We start from the raw sequence: 22,749 nt of genomic DNA, 5'->3' as shown, positions 1-22,749 counted from the left end.
AACTAAGACTAAATATATTGACAATTTCGTCAACAGAATAAGAACCAGACCAAAACGTTAGGGAGGGACTGGTGGAGAAGAGAGTCATTTTATGTTTGGTAGCTCCCAGGTGTTGCATGCTGAAAATAGCAGATCTACAAGCTGCAACGCGTTGTGAGCTTGTAGATCGGCTATTTTCAGCACACAAGCAAGTGTAAAATCAGTCATTACGATGCCATCAAGGCCTGCCAAAATACATTTTAGTTGTCTAAATCAACTGTAGATTTAGTCGCCATAAAATCTTATGATATTTAGTAGACTAAAATTAGACTAAAACTAAAACTGTTCAAGATTTCTGTTCTGTTACAATAATTGCACTGTTTTCAATTTGAAAATAGCAGTAGTGATATGTTGTGACTTGTGAGCTTGTAGATCAGCTGTTTATAAACCAAGCTGGAGTCAAGCTCCGAGTCTCTCTTGTTGGTTTGGAGGTTCATTTCAAAGACAGATTGTTGTATCTGTGTCAAACGGTGATACCAGTGTGTCTGTTTCTCCAAACTACTGTTTTCCTCAGACTAGTTAAAAAGTCTTGAATAAAGTCATTGGTTAAAGGTCTTTGTACAAAGGACCGTTGCGTTTCTTTCCGTTTGCTGCATGATTAAAACGTATTGTATTTGGTGTGCAAGGCTGTGTGGAATCCACACTGCGGATCCCAAGAGGAGTCATAAAAGGAGTGAATGAGTTTTTACCGCATGCGACAAGACGCACGAATGGAACTGGGTTCGATTGGAAAAAAACACACAGCCGCAGCCACCTGCCGCATGGCACATTCTGAGCCGGTGTGCATGAGGTCATAGAGAATCATTGTTTTCTTTAAAAACATTTAATCGTCCGTTTTTTCCGTATCTGTGTGCAAAGGGCTTTAAGAAAGCAGTGTCACTGGGACTGTACCATAGTGCAACAATCATAACGCACACAGAAATACTACAAAGATGGACTGTATGGGTTCATATGGGTTCATATGGGTGGTTGTTCCCTGTCTGTCTCACAGAGGGCGGGGGGGTCCTGGGGGAGGGGTCCCCGGTCACCATGGAAACCATGGAGTCTCCGGCAGACAGACAGACAGACAGCCCCCCCGACCCCTTTGACAGACTGATGGAGAGAGAGGACAGACGCACGGACAGGACAAACTGCTATAGCAGTACCAGGACAGGTATGTACACACACACACACACACACACACACACACACACACACACACACACACACACACACACTGCTACAGTAGTACCAGGACAGGTATGTGGCTGTGCACACACACACACACACACACACACACACACACACACACACACACACACACACACACACACACACACACACACACACACACACACACACACTGCTACAGTAGTACCAGGACAAGTATGTGGCTGTGCACACACACACACACACACACACACACACACACACACACACACTAGTGCATTCACGAATAGTGATTTTTAGTATTCGAATTATTCAACCTCAAAGTATTTGAATAGTCCAATATACTACAGGACTGGATAAACTGTTAAATATTAAGTAAGCAAGAGGCAAACATTGTGAAAACAGCAGATCTACATGCTCACAACGCCTCGCAATGAGAGGCACATTAAATGTAATACCTACAATTCCAAGTGCTTGTCAAATATGTTTATTTTGGGGGTCACAGCCTAAAAAGGTTTGAGAACCCCTGGTATAGAGCATTAACAAATTCATCCACCAGGGGCATTGACAACTCATTCTTATGACTTCCTATCTAGCCACGCTTTATAAACTATATATTTGTTAAAGAGAAAACAATGAAAATAAGCGAATATTCGACTTCGGAGAACAATGTCAAATAGTGACTTTGATATTTGAATATTTGAATACTTGATAAATGCCCTAGCACAGCCACACACACACACACACACACACACACACACACACACACACACACACACACACACACACACACACACACACACACAGACTCACAGTTGTACGCATATTTTGATCATCGTGGCAATATTGTTTATGGCAATAAACCAGTGGTTCTCAGCCTTTTTCACATGAAGGTTCATTATTTATTATTAACTAGCCCTTACCCGTTCAAAGATATGAGCTCCGAAATGATGTGCAGTGTGTGGGTTATGGGATGTGCACTGTGCACACAGTATATGAGGGATGGAAAGTAACTTTAACTGGTGCTTGCATGCTAATATGTAGGAGCATCAATGTAAGAAATACCCGTTCCATTTAACGGCTACAGAGATACTGTGTACCGATCTGCATGATTTTTGGACAACATCTGTAACAGGGCCTCACTCACTCACTCACTCACTCAGACATTCGCAAAATTATAGTATAGATTATTAATTACTTATTATTTATTCAGCATTGATCCACAGAACCACTGTTTGTTGACATTCAGCCTCTCAGACCCAAAACCTAGAATATTGTGTTGTCATTGGATAATATTTTGTCCTCAATTCCATCCCTGCTGTATTGATGTTGGTTCCATAGGAGAGGTTGTGTATTGATGTTGGTTCCATAGGAGAGGTTGTGTATTGATGTTGGTTCCATAGGAGAGGTTGTGTATTGATGTTGGTTCCATAGGAGAGGTTGTGTATTGATGTTGGTTCCATAGGAGAGGTTGTGTATTGATGTTGGTTCCATAGGAGAGGTTGTGTATTGATGTTGGTTCCATAGGAGAGGTTGTGTATTGATGTTGGTGTCATAGGAGAGGTTGTGTATTGATGTTGGTGTCATAGGAGAGGTTGTGTATTGATGTTGGTTCCATAGGAGAGGTTGTGTATTGATGTTGGTGTCATAGGAGAGGTTGTGTATTGATGTTGGTGCCATAGGAGAGGTTGTGTATTGATGTTGGTTCCATAGGAGAGGTTGTGTATTGATGTTGGTGCCATAGGAGAGGTTGTGTATTGATGTTGGTTCCATAGGAGAGGTTGTGTATTGATGTTGGTTCCATAGGAGAGGTTGTGTATTGATGTTGGTTCCATAGGAGAGGTTGTGTATTGATGTTGGTGTCATAGGAGAGGTTGTGTATTGATGTTGGTGTCATAGGAGAGGTTGTGTATTGATGTTGGTTCCATAGGAGAGGTTGTGTATTGATGTTGGTGTCATAGGAGAGGTTGTGTATTGATGTTGGTGCCATAGGAGAGGTTGTGTATTGATGTTGGTTCCATAGGAGAGGTTGTGTATTGATGTTGGTGTCATAGGAGAGGTTGTGTATTGATGTTGGTGCCATAGGAGAGGTTGTGTATTGATGTTGGTTCCATAGGAGAGGTTGTGTATTGATGTTGGTGCCATAGGAGAGGTTGTGTATTGATGTTGGTTCCATAGGAGAGGTTGTGTATTGATGTTGGTGTCATAGGAGAGGTTGTGTATTGATGTTGGTTCCATAGGAGAGGTTGTGTATTGATGTTGGTGTCATAGGAGAGGTTGTGTATTGATGTTGGTTCCATAGGAGAGGTTGTGTATTGATGTTGGTTCCATAGGAGAGGTTGTGTATTGATGTTGGTTCCATAGGAGAGGTTGTGTATTGATGTTGGTTCCATAGGAGAGGTTGTGTATTGATGTTGGTGTCATAGGAGAGGTTGTGTATTGATGTTGGTTCCATAGGAGAGGTTGTGTATTGATGTTGGTTCCATAGGAGAGGTTGTGTATTGATGTTGGTTCCATAGGAGAGGTTGTGTATTGATGTTGGTTCCATAGGAGAGGTTGTGTATTGATGTTGGTTCCATAGGAGAGGTTGTGTAGACTTCTTGTACATTAAGTAATGCAGGGGTTTAAAGTGTCTTTCAGGTTCAGGTTTATTGTCACACATATCCATACAGGTACAGATACATATCCAGTACATAAATACAGATACATATCCATACAGGTACAGATACATATCCAGTACATAAATACAGATACATATCCATACAGGTACAGATACAATGAAATGCTTGTGCCAGGAGCATCTCAGCCTTATTACACAAAGACATGGTCACAGTGACCGACAGAGTGTGGACCCACATACCATGCAGGCCACACAAGACAAGTCCCAACAACAACAATACCATACAGTGTAACAGTGTACAGTTTAAAAATGAGTGTCCATGTTTACCTACGTTTCACTTTCATCCCTTCGTTGAGCAACCTGACTGCCTGGGCAAAAACACTATTACTGAAACGAGTGATGTGAGATTTGATGCTCTGATAACGTTTTATGGATGGGAGGAGTGAGAACAGGGAATTCCCACGATAACTATAAAGATAACTATAAAGATAACTATAAAGATAACTATAAAGATAACTATAAAGATAACTATAAAGATAACTATAACTATATTGTTTTATTTAATAGTTGGTATGAACAGTGCCATACACTTTGCTGAGAACGATTTTAAAAACTATTTTTATAGTTATTTATAGTTGTATCGCTCAGTGTGAATGGGTTAGGGTTAGGTGTGTGAATGTCTCTTAACAATAATTTAACATTTGAGAGTGTAAAAAGAGTTATAGATCCATTACCCAGGCTCACATTGTTATTTTGTATTGAAATCCCAATAAGAATCTTAGATCAGAACTGTGTTCCAAAAATCACCCCAGGTATTTTACTCTTATGGATATGAAGAGTCAACTGAAAGTGGAAATGCTTTATTAAATATGAATGAATATCATTGTATAGGAGTGTTAGACTTCATCATATGGATGATGACCATCATGATGTTGTGTTGTGTAGGAGTGTTAGACTTCATGGATGATGACCTGACCATCGTGGCTGGAGGTCCAACCATCAGAAGGAGAGAAGACCCATCCAGAAGGAGAGATGATTCCTCCAGAAGGAGAGCAGCTAAGATGAAGGCTCCAGTGGAGGAGAACCCAGACGAACAGCGACGCATCTTCAGCGCCCTGAAGAAGGTGACTTGTCTGTTATACACTGTGTTTTATCTGGTCCTACATCTGCTCTGCACACCTGATCATAGACCTGACAGGCATGAAGTGGATGTTAACTCATTGACTGCCAAGGCCCGAGTTTCCCGAGTTATTACAGTAGTAACAGGCTGCCACAGCCCGAGTTTCCAGAGTTGGAAGCCATTTTGAAAAAAAAAAAAAAAAAAACTTTTTTTTTTTTTTTTCAAAACTTTTTTTTTTATAAAAAAAATTCTAAAAATGCCTCAAATGTATTAGGCATGATCGCAATTGCGAAATTGCATGTTTAGCCCCATAACAAACACATCTTTCAAAATGTTAAAAATGGCTGTTTTGTCTCACTTTGAAGGCTTGTATCTCATGAATGCCTGAACGGATTTCCAAGCGGATGTTTTTGTTTGAAAGCTGTTAAAAAGTACTACACATATGGCATGGGCGGAAGGTGGCAGTGTTTGTTTTGTCTGACTTTGAAGGCTTCTATCTCATGAATGCCTGAACGGATTTCCAAGCGGAATTTTTTGTTGTTAAAAAGTACTACACATATGGTGCATATATGGTGCATGGGCGTGCACGATCCGTGCACTAAAAATTGATCCGTGCACTAGAAATTTAGGAACGTGGCATCCTGGTACTTGGCGGCCATCTTGAAAAGGGCATTCAATGAGTTAAAGTCATTGGTTTAACCAATTTTTTAACCCTAACCCTATTTAGGCCTAGGATTATTGAATGCTTTAACCAGTGAAAAATAGCAGATATACAAGCTCACGCGCTGCGAGCTTGTAGATCTGCTATTTTTGAAAAAGTCGTGAAAATGTGTGCACATCTTTGAATATATGTATTTTTCAAAGCAAACGTTTGTAACTCAAATTTTGCTTCTGGGTGGTCCCTGGAACTAAATATTTTGAGATGGGGGTCCGTGGCCAAATACATATCATTTTGGGGTCCTTCACATGAAAAGGTTTGAGAACCACTGACATAGTAGTCTCTCAAGAACAGACTAACTGAGCTCAGGGAGTATACCGAGGCGTTCCCAGGCCAGTTTGGAGATATAATCCTTCCATCTGGTCTTTGGTCTGCCACGGGGTCTCCTCCCAGTGGGACGTGCATCGAGGACCTTCCTAGGAAGGCGCTCGGGGGGCATCCGTACTAGATGCCCGAACCACCTAAGCTGACTCCTTTCCAAGTGTAGGAGCAGCGGTTCTACTACAAGTCTCTCTCAGGTGACTGAAGAACTAACGTGTGTGTGTGTGTGTGTGTGTGTGTGTGTGTGTGTGTGCGCGTGTGTGTGTGTGTGTGTGTACAGTCTCCTCACAAAGCGGTGTACAACGCCAGACACTGGACGGTGGACAGTGAAGAGGAGCCTCCACCAGCGTACTGTCTGAAGTCACACAACCCTGCTGCTGTGAGCGCGCACACACACACACACACACACACACACACACACACACACACACACACACACACACACACACACACACTGCATACTGTGTGATAGCACACAGAAAGCTGCCACAGATGCAAGGCTATCACATGTTTCCTAGCACTAGAGGAGTATATTACCTACCCAACACTCTGAGAATGAACCCCCCTGGCCTAGATGAACCTTTGGGGCTCCGGGCTGAACCCTCATCTTTTTTCTTACTTTGTCTTTTTTTTTTTTTTTACCCACAATCCTCCTCTCCAGGTGGTGGCGCCGCCTCCGCCGCCGTCGACGGCGACAGGAAGTGGGAGGAGCTCCCAGACAGGAAGTGGGAGGAGCTCCCATACAGGAAGTGGAAGTGCCTCCCAGAATGACGACGCCTTGTTCAAAGCCCCGCCCCCTCCTCCCAAGGTCACCAAGTCTGTTACCGTGCCGACCGAGTTGTACCAGGACCCTGTGACCACACTGCGCTGTCGCAAGGAGCACAAGGAGGTACGTGCACACACACACACACACTCACACACACACTAGAGCCCTGCACGGGCCTAAAATGTGCAGTCCAGGCCCGGCCCATGGCCCGTTTGGTGCCGCTATTTAAAGCCCGAGCCCGGCCCGAAGCCTGTCAACTTATTATTTAATTGATTATTTGTGTGCGTGGCTTTCACTGCTGCGCGCAGCAGCTACACTCAAGGGGAGTCCATACTGTCACAGACCACCGAAATTTGCGTCGGAAAGGTCCTGTTCAACTACAAAATGACATCTCTTGCAACTTCTGAAAAGGATTACTCCTAATTTGAGTTCGGAAAGCTGCACGCACGTCAGAAAGTCAAAACTTTCCGACGAAAACTATGGTGGGAGAGGACGGAGACTGAGAGACGTATGTACAGCCCTCTATAGCTGTGCTCGTCTTGCGCTCTGATTAAAAGAAAGAAGTCAACACAACTCACGCACACTCACGCACACACGTTGTTACGGCCACTAACATGTCTGGATTACCTTCGGCCATAACATAATAAACAGGACAAAGTCAGGCCTCACACTTGACTGGAAGTTTATTTTCAATACTAAATTCATGCATCAAGTTTTTATTGTTGCTCAACACAAAGATTGAAACTTGCAGCAAACAAAGGAGTAACAGAACTGAGAGCTAAACTAAAAGATAGGACTAACTAACTAACTAACTAACTAACTAAACTAAAGGATAGGACGGCCAAAAGGTCAAAGTAGTCAGAAACTGCCAAAACAAAACATAGTACTCTATTCTGTCCTAATAATGAATGAACAGCAGCTGACACATACTTTCTAGTCCAGGGGTTCCCAAACTATTTTGTCTCAGGTCACCCCATGAATATTGTTTTAATCCGAGGCACCCCTACATTATAATTTTCACTCCCAGCACCTTATATTTATAGCATATCGTCGTTGTCGGGTGGAAACCTTGTATGTCCAAAACCGTTCGTTTTGTATTTATCATCTATAAAATGTACTAAACTAGTGAAAAACAGCAGATCTACAAGCACACAACGCCTCACATTGCGAGGCGTTGTGTGCTTGTAGATCGGCTGTTTTCACTAGTTTTGTGCGACAGTCTTGTATGATGAAGCAGGGCTTTGCTTTACCAAAAGACGTACACATTTGAAACTTGGAGATACGAGGTTTCTGCCCGACAGTGACATCTAATGTGACCCTCGTCCCACCAGACTCCCAGAAACGACCAAAACTAATAGAAATACTGTTATCAAGTCACATGACTCAGTCAGCTTATAGAGGGGTTGTGTGACCCTAATGGTTAACAACTGGTCCTGGTCCAACCGTCCAATACCTGCCGGGAGTCTGATAACTTTAATTAACATCCTTTCTAAATGAACGCCCGGTCCGTGCAAAACACTGGGGTTAACAATAATAGAACAATTCTCTATAATCAATAATATGTGGGTGATAATTATGTCTTATCAAATGTGGTTTTATTGAGAGGCAGTCAAATGCTAGAACTTTCACTATGAACCGCTGTGGAATATGAAACACTCACAGCTGCTGTTTGGACTGTAATGTCTCACTCACAGCTATCTGTCTGTCTCTCTGCCTGTCTCACTCTAGCTGTCTGTCTCTCTGCCTGTCTCACTCTAGCTGTACCAGCGATGATGATGATAATAATTATTATAATTATAATTGCGACCGTCAGGTCGCACTTACTATCAAAACCTCCACCGGCTGTCTCTCCGTCTGTCAGTCACACGTCACACTTTTGCCCTGTTCATATCTCCGCAAACCGTTGCCCCGATCCATGCCAAATTTTGCACACACACTCCTTGCCTGCCAAACCACAACCTCCACAATTCTCACATGGCCCTCTTCTAGCGCCACCATGAGGCAGATTCTTGCAAAACACATTTTTGGACACTGCCCCTAAGATTTTGGCCCTAAAATCACGCAAATTGGTACACAGTATGTCTACACTCATGTCATCAACATGGATCTGTCCTGCAACATGTGAAGTATTAATATTAATAATAATATTATTCATATTGTTGTGTAATTGTACACGGTGGTTCAACATAGCTGAATGGTTAGGGAGCCTGCCTGGGGAACCAGTTCCCCTGGTTGTCCCAGGTTCGATTCCCGGCCAGGATAGCAATGTCGATGTGTGTCCCTGAGCAAGACTCTTAACCCCTAATTGCTCCCCCCCTCGCGCTCCTTGTGGGCTGCACTGGGTTCAGCTGGGTTAAGCTGAAAAAAAAGCAGCTGGGTTGGGCTGCGATACCCGAATTTCCCTGGCGGGAGGAGTAGGTAACTATCATATCATTATCAACATGTGAAGCATTAATAATAATAATATTAATAATATTAATAATCATATTGTTGTGTAGTTGTACACGGTGGTTCAACATGTGAAGCATTAATATTAATAATATTAATAATAATAATATTAATATTAATATTCATATTGTTGTGTAGTTGTACACAGTAGTTCAACATGTGAAGAATTAATATTAATAATATTAATAATAATAATATTCATATTGTTGTGTAGTTGTACACTGTAGTGCAACATGTGAAGCATTAATATTCATAATATTAATATGAATAATAATAATATTGTTGTGTAGTTGTACACTGTAGTGCAACATGTGAAGCATTAATATTAATAATAATAATAATATTAATATTAATATTGTTGTGTATTGTTGTGTAGTTGTACACAGTGGTTCAACATGTGAAGCATTTCAACGACGTGGTGGAGTTTGGAGAAAACCAGGAGTTTACTGACGACTTTGAATATCTGGCAACCGGACTGAAGACTGGACAACCTCTGAACACCCGCTGTCTGAGGTACACAATGTTTACTACACAACACTACACAACTATTACTACACAACACTACACAACACTACACAACTATTACTACACAACACTACACAACTATTACTACACAACTATTACTACACAACACCAGAGCACACGAGTGGAGTGGAGCGATGACAAAATCCGCTCCGCGCTCCAGAGGGCTCTTGTCCAACTCGCTCGTCACTCTGGTCGGCCACCGGGCCGCTCCGCTCCCCGCCACTCCGTCGCTCAGCTTGATTTTCGCATCTCTCACTCCGCGCTCGCTCCACGCTCCACTCAGGGCCGTCAATCAGAGTCAAAAAAGTAGTTTGCTACCATGTCTGAAACACTTTCTCCTTTGCCAGTGTGTTCCCAACACAAATGGCTGCGCTAACGTAAGCCTCGGCTTTGATGGAGACTTGGAGAGCTTTCCACTCGCCACTGTTTTGTTGGAAACATGCGGCGCGCGGCCCCAACAGGATCGGCTCGGAGCGGAGGAGGGTCGGCGCTCAGACCCGTTATAAAAGTCGCTCGCTCACGCTCTACTAAAAAAACGTCTCGCTCCCCGCACCGCTCGCGCTCCACTCCGCTCGTATGCTCTGCACAACACTACACAACTTTCACTACACAACTTTTACTACACTTTTAACCAGGTGTTTTTAATTATTCTGAATCCATTGCAATCATTTGTTTTGCACGAAAAACATTCCTTGGGCCAACAATGGACCCCATACAACTGTGTAACTCATCACTAAACCATTGTTCTTTGGTGTTGTTTTTGGCCCAATGAATGCAATAATTAAAAACACCTAGTTAGACCCCTCACATCCCACTTAAAGCATATTTTTTGGGAGTGATTTTTTCTCTTACAGTATAGTACAGTGTATAGTAAGTGAATGAGACCCAGAATTACCCTAGCTGACAAAGGTTCTCCTAGGGATGTTGAATTTCAGTCTTTGTTAGATATGTTACTAAACACCTTTACCAACACATTGTTAGATATGTTACTAGACACCTTTACCAACACATTGTTAGATATGTTACTAGACACCTTTACCAACACATTGTTAGATATGTTACTAGACACCTTTACCAACACATTGTTAGATATGTTACTAAACACCTTTACCAACACATTGTTAGATATGTTACTAGACACCTTTACCAACACATTGTTAGATATGTTACTAGACACCTTTACCAACACATTGTTAGATATGTTACTAGACACCTTTACCAACACATTGTTAGATATGTTACTAAACACCTTTACCAACACATTGTTAGATATGTTACTAGACACCTTTACCAACACATTGTTAGATATGTTACTAAACACCTTTACCAACACATTGTTAGATATGTTACTAGACACCTTTACCAACACATTGTTAGATATGTTACTAGACACCTTTACCAACACATTGTTAGATATGTTACTAAACACCTTTACCAACACATTGTTAGATATGTTACTAAACACCTTTACCAACACATTGTTAGATATGTTACTAGACACCTTTACCAACACATTGTTAGATATGTTACAAGACACCTTTACCAACACATTGTTAGATATGTTACTAGACACCTTTACCAACACATTGTTAGATATGTTACTAGACACCTTTACCAACACATTGTTAGATATGTTACTAGACACCTTTACCAACACATTGTTAGATATGTTACTAGACACCTTTACCAACACATTGTTAGATATGTTACTAGACACCTTTACCAACACATTGTTAGATATGTTACTAAACACCTTTACCAACACATTGTTAGATATGTTACTAGACACCTTTACCAACACATTGTTAGATATGTTACTAGACACCTTTACCAACACATTGTTAGATATGTTACTAGACACCTTTACCAACACATTGTTAGATATGTTACTAGACACCTTTACCAACACATTGTTAGATATGTTACTAGACACCTTTACCAACACATTGTTAGATATGTTACTAGACACCTTTACCAACACATTGTTAGATATGTTACTAGACACCTTTACCAACACATTGTTAGATATGTTACTAGACACCTTTACCAACACATTGTTAGATATGTTACTAGACACCTTTACCAACACATTGTTAGATATGTTACTAGACACCTTTACCAACACATTGTTAGATATGTTACTAGACACCTTTACCAACACATTGTTAGATATGTTACTAGACACCTTTACCAACACATTGTTAGATATGTTACTAGACACCTTTACCAACACATTGTTAGATATGTTACAAGACACCTTTACCAACACATTGTTAGATATGTTACTAGACACCTTTACCAACACATTGTTAGATATGTTACTAGACACCTTTACCAACACATTGTTAGATATGTTACTAAACACCTTTACCAACACATTGTTAGATATGTTACTAGACACCTTTACCAACACATTGTTAGATATGTTACTAGACACTTTACCAACACATTGTTAGATATGTTACTAGACACCTTTACCAACACATTGTTAGATATGTTACTAGACACCTTTACCAACACATTGTTAGATATGTTACTAAACACCTTTACCAACACATTGTTAGATATGTTACTAAACACCTTTACCAACACATTGTTAGATATGTTACTAAACACCTTTACCAACACATTGTTAGATATGTTACTAAACACCTTTACCAACACATTGTTAGATATGTTACTAAACACCTTTACCAACACATTGTTAGATATGTTACTAGACACCTTTACCAACACATTGTTAGATATGTTACTAAACACCTTTACCAACACATTGTTAGATATGTTACTAGACACCTTTACCAACACATTGGTGAAGACATCGTTTGGTAAGGAATTTAGGTTTTATTAATATTCCCTGACTAGTTGTTCTCAGCGTGCAATGCTGGCCGGACAGACGGCCGTCACACATATTTATTTTTCTTCAACTTTGGACTCTCCCTGATGAGTGGATTATGTAGTGATTATGTAATGATTACTTGTTGCGACCGTCACGTCGCACTTACTACCAAAACCTCCACCGTCTGTCTGTCTGTCTGTCTGTCTGTCTGTCTGTCTGTCTGTCTGTCTGTCTGTCTGTCTGTCTGTCTGTCTGTCCGTCCGTCCGTCCGTCCGTCCGTCCGTCCGTCCGTCCGTCCGTCCGTCCGTCCGTCCGTCACACGTCTCAATTTTGCCCTGCTCATATCTCCGCAACCGTTGCCCCGATCCATGCCAGATTTTGCACACATACTCCTTGCCTGCCAAACCACAACCTCCACCCATCAATTCTCACATGGCCCTCTTCTAGCGCCACCATGAGGCTGATTCTTCAAAAACACATCTTTGGACACTGCTCCTACAATCTTTGCCCTAAAATCACGCAAATCGGTACACAGCATGTCTACACTCATCTCATCAACATGGATATGTCAAATGTAGCGCCACCTTCAGGCCGATGTTTTAAAACACATTTTTGGACACTGCTCCTACAGATTTTGCCCTAAAATCACGCAAATCGCTACACAGCATGTCTACACTCATATAATCAAAATGGCTCTGTCCCATATAGCACCACCATCAGGCCGATTTATCAAACACATTTTTGGACACTGCTCCTACAGATTTTGCCCTAAAATCACACAAATTGGTACACAGCATGTCTATACTCATCTCATCAACATGGATCTGTCCCATATAGCGCCACCATCAGGGCGATTTGTACAAACACATTTTTGGACACTTCTCCTACACATTTTGGCCTAAAATCACACCCGATTAGGGAGTCTTACTGGTGTAATCAAGTGTATTGAGTGGACTATGTAATGATTGTAATGATTATGTAATGATTATGATGAGTGGACTATGTAATGATTATGTAATGATTATGTAATGATTATGATGAGTGGACTATGTAATGATTATGTAATGATTATGTAATGATTATGATGAGTGGACTATGTAATGATTATGATGAGTGGACTATGTAATGATTATGTAATGATTATGTAATGATTATGATGAGTGGACTATGTAATGATTATGTAATGATTATGATGAGTGGATTATGTAATGATTATGTAATGATTATGTAATGATTATGATGAGTGGACTATGTAATGATTATGTAATGATTATGATGAGTGGATTATGTAATGATTATGTAATGATTATGATGAGTGGATTATGTAATGATTATGTAATGATTATGATGAGTGGACTATGTAATGATTATGTAATGATTATGATGAGTGGATTATGTAATGATTATGTAATGATTATGATGAGTGGACTATGTAATGATTGTAATGATTATGTAATGATTATGATGAGTGGACTATGTAATGATTATGTAATGATTATGTAATGATTATGATGAGTGGACTATGTAATGATTATGTAATGATTATGATGAGTGGATTATGTAATGATTATGTAATGATTATGTAATGATTATGATGAGTGGACTATGTAATGATTATGTAATGATTATGATGAGTGGACTATGTAATGATTATGTAATGATTATGTAATGATTATGATGAGTGGACTATGTAATGATTATGTAATGATTATGATGAGTGGATTATGTAATGATTATGTAATGATTATGATGAGTGGATTATGTAATGATTATGTAATGATTATGATGAGTGGACTATGTAATGATTATGTAATGATTATGATGAGTGGATTATGTAATGATTATGTAATGATTATGATGAGTGGACTATGTAATGATTGTAATGATTATGTAATGATTATGATGAGTGGACTATGTAATGATTATGTAATGATTATGTAATGATTATGATGAGTGGACTATGTAATGATTATGTAATGATTATGATGAGTGGATTATGTAATGATTATGTAATGATTATGTAATGATTATGATGAGTGGACTATGTAATGATTATGTAATGATTATGATGAGTGGATTATGTAATGATTATGTAATGATTATGATGAGTGGACTATGTAATGATTATGTAATGATTATGATGAGTGGATTATGTAATGATTATGTAATGATTATGTAATGATTATGATGAGTGGACTATGTAATGATTGTAATGATTATGTAATGATTATGATGAGTGGACTATGTAATGATTATGTAATGATTATGATGAGTGGACTATGTAATGACTATGTAATGATTATGTAATGATTATGATGAGTGGACTATGTAATGATTATGTAATGATTATGTAATGATTATGATGAGTGGACTATGTAATGATTATGATGAGTGGACTATGTAATGACTATGTAATGATTATGTAATGATTATGATGAGTGGACTATGTAATGATTATGATGAGTGGACTATGTAATGACTATGTAATGATTATGTAATGATTATGATGAGTGGACTATGTAATGATTGTGTAATGATTATGTAATGATTATGATGAGTGGACTATGTAATGATTGTGTAATGATTATGTAATGATTATGATGAGTGGACTATGTAATGATTGTGTAATGATTATGTAATGATTATGATGAGTGGACTATGTAATGACTATGTAATGATTATGTAATGATTATGATGAGTGGACTATGTAATGACTATGTAATGATTATGTAATGATTATGATGAGTGGACTATGTAATGATTGTGTAATGATTATGTAATGATTATGATGAGTGGACTATGTAATGATTATGTAATGATTATGATGAGTGGACTATGTAATGATTATGTAATGATTATGTAATGATTATGATGAGTGGACTATGTAATGATTATGTAATGATTATGTAATGATTATGATGAGTGGACTATGTAATGATTATGTAATGATTATGATGAGTGGACTATGTAATGATTATGATGAGTGGACTATGTAATGATTATGTAATGATTATGTAATGATTATGATGAGTGGACTATGTAATGATTATGTAATGATTATGTAATGATTATGATGAGTGGACTATGTAATGATTATGTAATGATTATGATGAGTGGATTATGTAATGATTATGTAATGATTATGTAATGATTATGATGAGTGGACTATGTAATGATTATGTAATGATTATGATGAGTGGATTATGTAATGATTATGTAATGATTATGATGAGTGGACTATGTAATGATTATGTAATGATTATGATGAGTGGATTATGTAATGATTATGTAATGATTATGATGAGTGGACTATGTAATGATTGTAATGATTATGTAATGATTATGATGAGTGGACTATGTAATGATTATGTAATGATTATGTAATGATTATGATGAGTGGACTATGTAATGATTATGTAATGATTATGATGAGTGGATTATGTAATGATTATGTAATGATTATGATGAGTGGACTATGTAATGATTATGTAATGATTATGATGAGTGGATTATGTAATGATTATGTAATGATTATGATGAGTGGACTATGTAATGATTATGTAATGATTATGATGAGTGGATTATGTAATGATTATGTAATGATTATGATGAGTGGACTATGTAATGATTATGATGAGTGGACTATGTAATGATTGTAATGATTATGTAATGATTATGATGAGTGGACTATGTAATGATTATGTAATGATTATGATGAGTGGATTATGTAATGATTATGTAATGATTATGTAATGATTATGTAATGATTATGATGAGTGGACTATGTAATGACTATGTAATGATTATGTAATGATTATGATGAGTGGACTATGTAATGATTGTGTAATGATTATGTAATGATTATGATGAGTGGACTATGTAATGATTATGTAATGATTATGATGAGTGGACTATGTAATGATTGTAATGATTATGTAATGATTATGATGAGTGGACTATGTAATGATTATGTAATGATTATGATGAGTGGACTATGTAATGATTGTAATGATTATGTAATGATTATGATGAGTGGACTATGTAATGATTATGTAATGATTATGTAATGCTTATGATGAGTGGACTATGTAATGATTATGTAATGATTATGATGAGTGGATTATGTAATGATTATGTAATGATTATGTAATGATTATGATGAGTGGACTATGTAATGATTATGTAATGATTATGTAATGATTATGATGAGTGGACTATGTAATGATTATGTAATGATTATGATGAGTGGATTATGTAATGATTATGTAATGATTATGATGAGTGGATTATGTAATGATTATGTAATGATTATGTAATGATTATGATGAGTGGACTATGTAATGATTGTAATGATTATGATGAGTGGACTATGTAATGATTATGTAATGATTATGATGAGTGGACTATGTAATGACTATGTAATGATTATGTAATGATTATGATGAGTGGACTATGTAATGATTGTGTAATGATTATGTAATGATTATGATGAGTGGACTATGTAATGATTATGTAATGATTATGTAATGATTATGTAATGATTATGATGAGTGGACTATGTAATGATTATGTAATGATTATGTAATGATTATGATGAGTGGACTATGTAATGATTATGTAATGATTATGTAATGATTATGATGAGTGGACTATGTAATGATTATGTAATGATTATGTAATGATTATGATGAGTGGACTATGTAATGATTATGTAATGATTATGTAATGATTATGATGAGTGGACTATGTAATGATTGTAATGATTATGTAATGATTATGATGAGTGGACTATGTAATGATTGTAATGATTATGTAATGATTATGTAATGACTATGTAATGATTATGTAATGATTATGTAATGACTATGTAATGATTGTAATGATTATGTAATGATTATGTAATGATTATGTAATGATTATGTAATGATTGTGAGTGTAATCAAGTGTATTGATTGTATTTGCCCTGCTGTGTGGTTTCAGTGTGATCAGCCTGTTATAGCGCCACCAGCAGGTCAGTGTATGCTAACGCCTGGGGTTGTGTGGTTTCAGTGTGATCAGCCTGGCCACCCGCTGTGCCATGGGATCCTTCAGGATGCACCTGAGAGCCAGAGGGAAGGTAGCCATGGTGTTTAAGACCCTGGAGGATGCACCACAGCACCCTGTGAGTAGAGAGACCCTAACCCTAAACACACACACACACACACACACACACACACACACACACACACACACACACACACACACACACACACCCTGTGGTTTTAACAACCCAGAGGTTTCTGGGCTCAAACGGTGAATAAGTTCAGTAAACTAAACTCTGTGCTTGTCCCTTTAATATTAATAATAACTAGAAGTGCTCTCTGTGGAGGTGCCAACTTGCGCCTCATGCTCAACCAGGCCACACATGGTCTACATGTGCACCAGCAGAGTGCTCAACCAGGCCACACATGGTCTACATGTGCACCAGCAGAGTGCACCAGGAGGTGTGTCCTGCTGGCCTCATGTCCTTGATGTTTTCACCCATTAACTCATTTCCTGCTACCCCCGTAGAAACCCAAGATCTCCCGCTGTACCGCCCTGCTATGCCCGTAGATCCCCAAGATTTAATTAGCTTTAATCATTATGGAACAATTAAAAGTATGATCGCTGTTTATCGCCGATTCTGACTCTTTAGGCCCGCCTCCTAACTGTATCCGGACGCATTTCCGGTTTTGAGCCGATCTAGGTTTCCGTATCCGGTCTAAAGGCTCTTTTCCACCGGCAGCGATAACGATGACGATAACGATTTAAAAAAGTGGGTTTTCAATTGAAGTGGATCGGCAGCATCCACCAAACACCGATAAAGACAACGATAGCCGACAACTACATCGTTAGGATCAACAACGATGTGGTTAAGATCACAGTGATATGGAACTGGGTCTCTGACAAACAGCTCGCGATGCGCTCTGCGCGAGCGGCTGTTGATGTCCGATAACTTTATCGGACATCAATGTGAAGGCATAATTATCGCTGTGATATTTTATGGCTATCGTCATCGTTATCGCTGCCGGTGGAAAAGGGCCTTAAGGCTGGATCATAGCTCCGCTTCCATAAGTTTGCATTGTAAACAAGGAAGGAGCTGCACAGCCATAGAATGGTCTTTTTTCACGATTCAAATTTTTTTAAATTTGGAAACTGTTATGATTCTTTTACCCGCCTGGCATATGATCTGCGCACAGATCGTCTGCTATGTGCGCGACGTGCCCTCGTGGGACCATAGCGCACAGCTCGGCCTTTTACATTAGTTTTTATGTAAACAGTGGCAGATACAGCCTGACAACGAATATGTCTTTTTCCAATGGGATTGTTTTATTTGAAAGCTGTGGTCCGGTCTACACGCCACCAACATGATACATGCACACAGTAAGTGATGCGTTTTGCACTAGTGATGCAAAACTCATCACTAGTACATGCTGAAATACTAAAATATCTCAAAAAACAGATTGAACACAAAAAATAACTCAGGATTGTGTTGATCGTGTCCCAAACAACAATAAAATGAGATCGGGTTGTCCCAGAGGTGAACTGGCCCTTTAAAAGGTAAGGACAATTTAGCAGTTGCTGAGTTCAAGACCAGAGCGCTCTTATATACCAAACTCTGATGACATCATCACCAGGAATGCTGCTCCCTCATTGGCTGTAGGGGGACCCCTGCATACATACTGTACATACTGTATATACATACATGCTGGAACCACACTTTAAGTATCTCATATATCATTGAAAGACAGACGGATAGAACATAGTACTTTATCTAGGATAATATCAGTTTCAAAAGCATAACATCAAATACAAAGGCAGAAAAGAAAAGGAAAAAAGGTGGGGGGAGCATGGGGGCTTAGTCTATTTACAAGTCACGGGTAGCAGCTGTCTGAAGGTGACTTTTCATACCAATTTTGAAGGAGGCTAGGGATTTGCTCTCCTTTAGGGCTTGTGGAAGGGCGTTCCACATGTTGATGGTATAGCAGGAGAACGAGTTAGAGCCTTGTTTAGTGTTAAATCTACGTTGATGACGATTAGTGGAGCTGCCTCTGGTGTTGTGATCGTGAACATCCTTGACCTTTAAGAAGTAGTTTGTCAGGTACATGGGTATCTTGGAGGTGTAGTGTATCTTGTACACCAGGCCCATTGCAAGATGCTGTACTCTGTCAGCTACTTTGAGCCACCCCACGCTTTCATATATACTGTATATACATACATACTGTAGAGCAGTGTTTCTCAACCTTTTTTCTGCATGGCCACACTTTTCATGTCCCAAGAATCCATGGTCACACCAACATAATACGGGGGTGTAAATGTCTTCACTGTCGGGAAGAAACCTTGTATCTCCAAGTTTCAAATGTGTACGTTTCTTCACAAAGCAAAGCCCTGCTTCATCATACAAGGCTGTCGCACAACAGTAGTGAAAACAGCAAGGCGTTTTCACTACTGTTGAAAGTAGTGAAAACAGAGAGGTGTTGTGTGCTTGTAGATCGGCTGTTTTCACTAGTTTAAATCAATTTTAAAATGATAAATACAACACTGGCTTTCAAGCAGTTTCAAGGGGCACACTTGACCCTTCTCAGGGGCACACCAAAGGTCCCCAGGACCAGTGGTTGAGAAACACAAATACATACATATACCAAACCCAAAACAGTACTTTTTGCGCTCTGCTTGCACAAGTAATAATACTAATAACAATTTAATCCTCTCTCTCTCTCTCTCTCTCTCTCTCTCTCTCTCTCTCTCTCTCTCTCTCTCTCTCTGTGTGTCTCTATGTCTCTCTCTCTCTGTGTCTCTATGTCTCTCTCTCTCTCTCTCTCTGTGTGTGTCTCTATGTCTCTCTCTCTCTGTGTCTCTATGTCTCTCTCTCTCTCTCTCTGTGTGTGTCTCTATGTCTCTCTCTCAGAACCTGGCCCTGTGCACAGCGTCTCTCATGTACATACTGAGCAGAGACAGGTTAAACATGGATCTGGATCGCTCCTGTCTGGACCTGATGATCCGCTTACTGGAGCTGGAGCTGGAGGGGGGCCCCGGGGGGCCGGGGGGGGCTGGGGGGGCCTCTTCACAGCTCAGCACCCGAGAGATGACCAAGGTCAAGGAGAAGATACGCAAGCTGTGTGAAATGGTTCACAACAAGCACCTGGACCTGCAGAATATTACTGTAAATATTATTATTATTATTATTATTATATCCCTACTACTAATTCACTCTTTGTCAAGTCCCACCCCATGTGGTTCTGTTACTAGGTGGGACAACAAAGCCAGGGAAGAACATTTTTATAATTATAAAGTCCCACCCCATGTCGTTTTCATAGCCTCGTTATTGCTATTTAAAGTACCAAAATAAAAACATCTACGTGATATTAATAAAAAAGGAACAAAAAAGTACAGTAGCTACATTGCAAAACAGGGGTTTTTCCCCCGAAAAAAATACATGTTTTAATTTGTTTATATGATGATCATAACCTCATGTTGAAAGTAGTCACACCAGTCCTGCTGCTTAGAAACCTGCCAGCAGTTTCCTGAGTCCTGCATTCTCAATAATGTCACCAGAATGCTGCTAATGCAAATGATGGACAGTCATTGAGTGTGAGATTGCAGGAGGCACAGACAGGGGTGAAAACAATCTTCCTCACTATGACAGTCACAGGTGATGAGCTTCCCTTCACCTTCATTAGACAACAGTTCCCTCTCCGTTTCCGTTTAGCTTTCTCTGTTACCATCAATAGAGAATGAACCAGTTGGCATCTCCTTGCCTCAACCTGTGTACGCTCATGGTCTGTTACCATCAATAGAGAATGAACCAGTTGGCATCTCCTTGCCTCAACCTGTGTACACTCATGGTCTGTTACCATCAATAGAGAATGAACCAGTTGGCATCTCCTTGCCTCAACCTGTGTACGCTCATGGTCTGTTACCATCAATAGAGAATGAACCAGTTGGCATCTCCTTGCCTCAACCTGTGTACGCTCATGGTCTGTTACCATCAATAGAGAATGAACCAGTTGGCATCTCCTTGCCTCAACCTGTGTACACTCATGGTCTGTTACCATCAATAGAGAATGAACCAGTTGGCATCTCCTTGCCTCAACCTGTGTACACTCATGGTCTGTTACCATCAATAGAGAATGAACCAGTTGGCATCTCCTTGCCTCAACCTGTGTACGCTCATGGTCAACTCCATACACAGCCTTCCCCAGGGGAAAGAGAGCCAGCGCCGTAAAGCTTTTCACTGTGGATAATGACCAGGACATTACTGACAACACTGTTTATATGACCAGGACATTACTGACAACACTGTTTATATGACCAGGACATTACTGACAACACTGTTTATATGACCAGGACATTACTGACAACACTGTTTATATGACCAGGACATTACTGACAACACTGTTTATATGACCAGGACATTACTGACAACACTGTTTATATGACCAGGACATTACTGACAACACTGTTTATATGACCAGGACATTACTGACAACACTGTTTATATGACCAGGACATTACTGACAACACTGTTTATATGACCAGGACATTACTGACAACACTGTTTATATGACCAGGACATTATTGACAACACTGTTTATATGACCAGGACATTATTGACAACACTGTTTATATGACCAGGACATTACTGACAACACTGTTTATATGACCAGGACATTACTGACAACACTGTTTATATGACCAGGACATTACTGACAACACTGTTTATATGACCAGGACATTACTGACAACACTGTTTATATGACCAGGACATTACTGACAACACTGTTTATATGACCAGGACATTACTGACAACACTGTTTATATGACCAGGACATTACTGACAACACTGTTTATAATGACCAGGACATTACTGACAACACTGTTTATATGACCAGGACATTACTGACAACACTGTTTATATGACCAGGACATTACTGACAACACTGTTTATATGACCAGGACATTACTGACAACACTGTTTATAGGTTAAAGCTTTTCATTGTGGATAATGACCAGGACATTACTGACAACACTGTTTATATGACCAGGACATTACTGACAACACTGTTTATATGACCAGGACATTACTGACAACACTGTTTATATGACCAGGACATTACTGACAACACTGTTTATATGACCAGGACATTACTGACAACACTGTTTATATGACCAGGACATTACTGAC

General features: G+C 39.3%; 1 protein-coding gene across 1 annotated transcript in view; it reads left to right on the top strand.

Moving 5' to 3' along the window:
- The window catches only part of LOC308303595 (wings apart-like protein homolog), a 73,228-nt gene that overhangs the window by 19,468 nt on the left and 31,011 nt on the right, over positions 1–22,749 (top strand). The window contains 7 exon segments of the mRNA XM_080748014.1: positions 1,031–1,192; positions 4,754–4,932; positions 6,248–6,346; positions 6,629–6,856; positions 9,558–9,694; positions 17,595–17,706; positions 20,473–20,727. Coding sequence (XP_080604140.1) covers positions 1,031–1,192; positions 4,754–4,932; positions 6,248–6,346; positions 6,629–6,856; positions 9,558–9,694; positions 17,595–17,706; positions 20,473–20,727 — 1,172 coding nt within the window.

This window comes from Nannobrachium achirus, assembly GCF_963921795.1.
Source record: "Nannobrachium achirus genome assembly, chromosome: 18".
Lineage (NCBI taxonomy): Eukaryota > Metazoa > Chordata > Actinopteri > Myctophiformes > Myctophidae > Nannobrachium > Nannobrachium achirus.
Note: the sequence above shows the minus strand (reverse complement) of the source record. Positions and strands in the feature narration are given on the sequence as shown.